This window comes from Cynoglossus semilaevis, chromosome 8, assembly GCF_000523025.1.
Source record: "Cynoglossus semilaevis isolate Cse_v1.0 chromosome 8, Cse_v1.0, whole genome shotgun sequence".
Classification (NCBI taxonomy): domain Eukaryota; kingdom Metazoa; phylum Chordata; class Actinopteri; order Pleuronectiformes; family Cynoglossidae; genus Cynoglossus; species Cynoglossus semilaevis.
Window position 1 is genome coordinate 24,393,116 of NC_024314.1, and position 5,264 is coordinate 24,398,379.

At 39.0% G+C, this 5,264-nt stretch overlaps 1 protein-coding gene across 1 annotated transcript in view; it reads left to right on the forward strand.

Annotated features, from left to right (window-relative positions):
- The first annotated feature begins 652 nt into the window (after nt 1–652).
- The window catches only part of tfec (transcription factor EC), a 33,307-nt gene continuing 28,695 nt past the window's right edge, over nt 653–5,264 (forward strand). Inside the window, exon 1 of the mRNA XM_025057625.1 lies at nt 653–879. Within this exon, the coding sequence (XP_024913393.1) occupies nt 673–879 (207 nt within the window). The 5' untranslated portion in view covers nt 653–672. The remainder of the gene's footprint in view (nt 880–5,264) is intronic.

Genomic DNA, 5,264 nt, shown 5'->3' on the forward strand with positions numbered 1-5,264 from the left:
ATATACATATATATATATATGTATATATATACATACATATATATATATATATATATATATATTAATTTGACTGGCTGGGCCCACCCTGTGACAGTCTGTGTCACCCGTACGAGGGCCTGACCCGCACGTTGGGAACCTACTGTAAAGCAACAATACATTGAATTTCATTCAGTAGTTGTTTATATATATATAAACATATATCTATATATATATATACTCCTGCCCTGGCCTTATAAAGGAGATGAGTTAATAAAAAATGCTAAATGAGTCATAAGAAGGTGAAAAAATTAGTAAAAAGTACTTGGCATACAAGTACTTCTATTACTGTGGTAGAACATCTATAAATGTTTTCTCATGTGTTTTATTTAAAAATTGGCAAGACATAACGTCGAGCACCCGAGCAGATCGTGCCGTCCTTAAAAAAAAAAGCAGCTTCTGCTCTAATGAACCTTCAGTCCTTAGAAAATGGGAAATGCTCACAGACACTGAAGCGCTTTTATTCATGCATTTCTGTTCTGCCCTAGTTTTTTTTTTCTCTTTGTAAACTAGTTATCCACTGAGAAATCGAAGGGTAAATCATGATTTAATAAGGGTAATATAACAATTTCATTATTCGGATTTACGAGGACTCGTTCCCTTTTTGTTTCTCATTACAGTTCCGGCCTGTATGAAATGTTCCACTCAGGCTCCGGTCCAAATGACCACTGGGCGGTTCAAAGAGACGACCAGGATGGTTGTTATAACTCTGGACCATATCCACATAGCTGGCCTCAGTTCTGCCTGCCATGTTCCAGCAGCGGCGGTCACCAGTGTCCCTACCTCGGAGTCCACACCAGAGCGCTGTCCACTGCACGGCACCAGCCTCACAACAGGTGGAAGGTGGGTCAACACACTAAGTTAACCCCTTAAAATGATCAGTATATTAATAGTTTTTTTTTTGATAGTTTTTTTTTATAGTTAGCATCCTCCATCCTGCCCTGCGGGTGGTGCTAAGTACTAACTTGAATCAATTCAATCCTTTTATTGCGTTAAAACAGTGTGAAACCTACGGCTTGAAATAAAAAAATACCTAGACTTAATTTTCAGGAAATGTTTTGTAAAATTATATTTCACTAAATATGAAGGTTTTTCTAATGTACTTTTTTTGTATAAAAACAAAGGAGAAAAAGACTGACTTTTTAAAAATGTATATGTAATTATTTTATGATTGCACTGGTTTGGCCCGATTGATGAAGCCCCTGAACCATAATGAGTTTGACACCTCTGGCAGACCTGGAAGTTTTAACCCGAACCCTAACTTTAAATGCACTGCATTTTTTTTTAAAAAACATAAACCAACAAATTGAAAACTAAAAGGTTTTATTTTTGAGATTTGTTAAAAAAATAGTCACTTTCCTCTTGAGCTAGGCTAAATAACTCTGCTAACAACCTTTTCTTGCATCGTCTTTGGGCGGCATCCTATGATGCGTATTACTGCCACCTACAGGGTGTATTCTGTAATGGAGTTTCGACAAAGCTGCAGAGATGGAAATAAAAGTATTAGAGAATAAAAAAAAATTCCAGAACTGCTATCTTCAGTGGTTTTATAATTCTGAGGGGATCGAGAAGGTTATTGGTTCGTAGCCCACATAACAGACCGATTTAAATATATGAAAGATTTGATGAAGGTTATCTCCTGGTCCTTAAATTAAACACCTTTGTTTCTACCATTCTCCCCACGTTAGGTTTATACGGCACAACAGACAAAGAGCCATGATCGCAGTACAAACAATTCACATCTCCACTTTAAATGAACCCACCTTCAATGGGGTGACTTGACCACATGCTCCTCCTTAATGACCCGTATATCACCACAGGTAATGACTTCAGTGTCAGGTGAAAAATAAAACTCACATGTTAAATACACTGTCACATGTGTAATTGCGAAGCCCCGTCAGCTGTTATAAATATGAAACCCAATGAGGCTGTAATCACAGCAGGTCCCTTCTGTTGAACCACCTCTGCTGCAGGCAAACTGCATTAATGACTCGCTGTAATGTATTCCTTAGAGCTGCCTTTGAAAAGGTGACGGCTGATGTGATGGGCCCTGATCCTCGATGAGTGGTATTATTTTAGGTGTCAGTTTAACCAGTTAAAAGAAAATACTGTTAGCTTTACAGTTAGTGTTACTTAATTGCCGTAGTTGGGAAAAAGTTGGTTGTTTTATTAGGTAATTGACAGAAAACAGTTGCCGATACAACAGTATTATATTTTCACGTTTGGGTTTCACTGAGAGAACAGAGTTCTCTGGGTTTAAATGATTCTACAAATTTCTTCTAGTTTTAAAAATCCGTAATTTTCTACCAATAACATCGGGGGCGCCCAATTAGTAGATTGGACTCTACCAGTACATCGCAAAGGGAGTGATGGAAGATTACGAAAAAAAAAAAAATATATACATATATATAAATATGGATGTCCGATATGAACTTTTTACCAAAATCCGATATGCTGATATTGTCCAAACAACAATTTTCAATTCTGATATCAACCGATAACAGTAATTTCCCCCCTAATTGCGGTAAACATCGCAATACCCCACATGCAATTCCAGCATATTTGGCGAAACCCAGAAAAAATGCGATAACGATTCTCACAGCTGTTACATAATTATGCTAATACAAATATTATTTTATAGAGTTTGAAACATACTGTGGTATACAGCTAAATGCCTTCTAAATATAAATATTATTTTATAGACTGTAGTTTGAACCATACTGTGGTATACAGCTAAATGCCTTAAATCAGTACCCCGACATATACTGTATATACAGAGTATGTAAGAGTAAATATATATTTAACATTTTCATTGGGTAGATCACTTTAGCCTGGTCAGTTGAATAGGCTAAAGTGGCACCCGAGCCAAAAAAGTGTGGTCTTTGTAAAACCTTCAACTGCATTTGAGCGCCAAAGAAATTTCAAACCCAACACGATTCATCTGATTCTCTTCGGTGTATCAACATATTAGTTAGTACCTTACAGTGTCAGAGCTCTGTGCCCCTTTCGAGAGGCCCGCCCCCTACTTTGGGAACCACTGGTTTAAAATAACAAATACATTTTTAAATAATAAAAGTTTCAAAATGTTTTAGTATTAAACAGAAAAAGAAGAATAAAGGAATAATGATCATTAATAATCAAATTATTTATAATTTGATTGTTTTATAAATAAAGCTGCAAAAAAGGAAATTTCAAATGAATACATTTTCATCCTCAATCGCATTTTCTCCTTGTTCTTTCAAAGAGACCAAAACTGGGCTCAGATTTCTTTTCCCAACCTCTGGGTATATAAATTTATATATATATATAAAAAACTCATCTGGGATTAATAGCGATCACATCTATTTCCTTGCTTTCGTTGCTTTGATGCAACAGTGCAGATGAATTCTGCATGTTTTCGGACGCACCGAGAGGCTGTTGTGAGAAAAGCCAAATAACTCCCACAACGCCCAGTCTAAGCAGGCTTCAGGGAGGACGTTTCTGGGAAGGAGATATGAATCAGACTTTTAAAGGAGGAGAAAACATCCCTACATTAGATGGCTGAGTGATAGACTTCAAAGCATTGATGCACTATGTTTTTCACATCTGTAGGAGGCCTTTCATGTGCTAAAGCTGGTCCTGTGTGTGACGTGTGTGTTTGTGTGCAGTTGGTGTATGCCTCAAGGTACATGCAACCCCCCTCCCCTCCCTGCACCCTCCACCCACCCTCACTAGTACAGGAAGAGTGGTTTGGTGGATGCAGGTGGGACGTGGGAGAGAAGATCCTTTTGTGAGTCGCGATGAAAAAACAGTTTCCTGAATAACTTGACGCGCTCAATTTTCCGTGGCGAATCGCAGGAAACGCTACCTCTACGCCAGACGATGCATTTGCGATAAAGGTTTGAGAATATATCGCTATCAGTCTAAACTGCTAACGTTGCTAATGCTGCCGTCCTGAAAGCGCCGTCAGATACGGCGACGCACGTAAATACCTCAGATGCTCACAACAAATCCACGTCTGTTCGTCCTAATGTCCACGACGGAGCCTGTGAGTCACGGTGGTGAACAGACACGTCAGTGTGCCGTGGTGGAAAAGTTATCCACACATTCAACAAAACCAGCCTGAACGGCCCGTACTGTGGCAGTGACTGACCAGTGCAGCGGCCTGACCAATGCATTATGCCACAGGAATGTAATCTGGTCACAGCCAGACAGAATCTGAAGGCACAAACTGTGGCGATCTATCGCTTTGTAACGTGGAAGGTTTTATTTTTTAGTAGACTTTTGGTTCATCCAGACGGTCATCGGGTGACAGGTGAGAGGTGAGAGGTGAGGGAATGAGCGGCCAGTGAGTCGAGAAAATCATTGGTTTAATCAAAGTACAGTCTAAACCACATGTGTCAAACTCGAGGCTAGTGGGCCAAATCTGGGCCGCCAACTAATTTTACGTGGCCCACCGGAACTTAACTTGCATGTCGTTGTTTTTATTAAGCCTCTATTGTATATAGTCCATTCTAATGTCAACTGGATTGGTCAAATTCTGGCAGTTTTTTATTTGAGCGTCCTAGACTATCATCACATTTACCTGTGGTCCGCATGGACTGTAAAATTAACCTACCGGTAATCCTGAATGTTTTGGGACTAGAAAAGGAAGCTGCAGTAATATATAATACACATCCTCAGTGCCTTTGGAACTCAATAAAAAAAAAAGAAAATTGGTGGTATAAATTTAAAAAATTTACAAAATGATGTCACAAGATNNGGGGAAAGAGGACGTGTTTGTGGGACTGGAACTGTCCCTAAGACGGCAGTTTGGATTGGTTATGACCACCCACCTAGACTGACTGGGTGACCAAAACCCTGGACACAGTCATGAGGCCAATAAAACAAGCATCAAATGTTTCATATGAATCTCGGTTAGCTTGGAGAAAAACCTGCATTTTTTTGTGATGGCTTTTTTTTTAGCTAACATCAAGAAAAATGACCCTTCATCATTTTAGTGTTTTTCTTTTTTTTCACTGGAGGCTCTGCCTTTGTTACCGAGGAAAGCCAAAATATATGCTGAATGTACACGACCTTTGACCTGAGGCGTTATCTTGACCTGATTTAAAAACTGTCCTCCTAATAGGAAAGACTGGTCACATGGGCTTAAAACAGTTTGGGGAAATCATTCTGTTAAAAATGTCAAATTAAAAAAAAAAAAAAAAAAAAAAAAGAGATGCAGCGGGGAGGGGGGGAATGTTGAACTG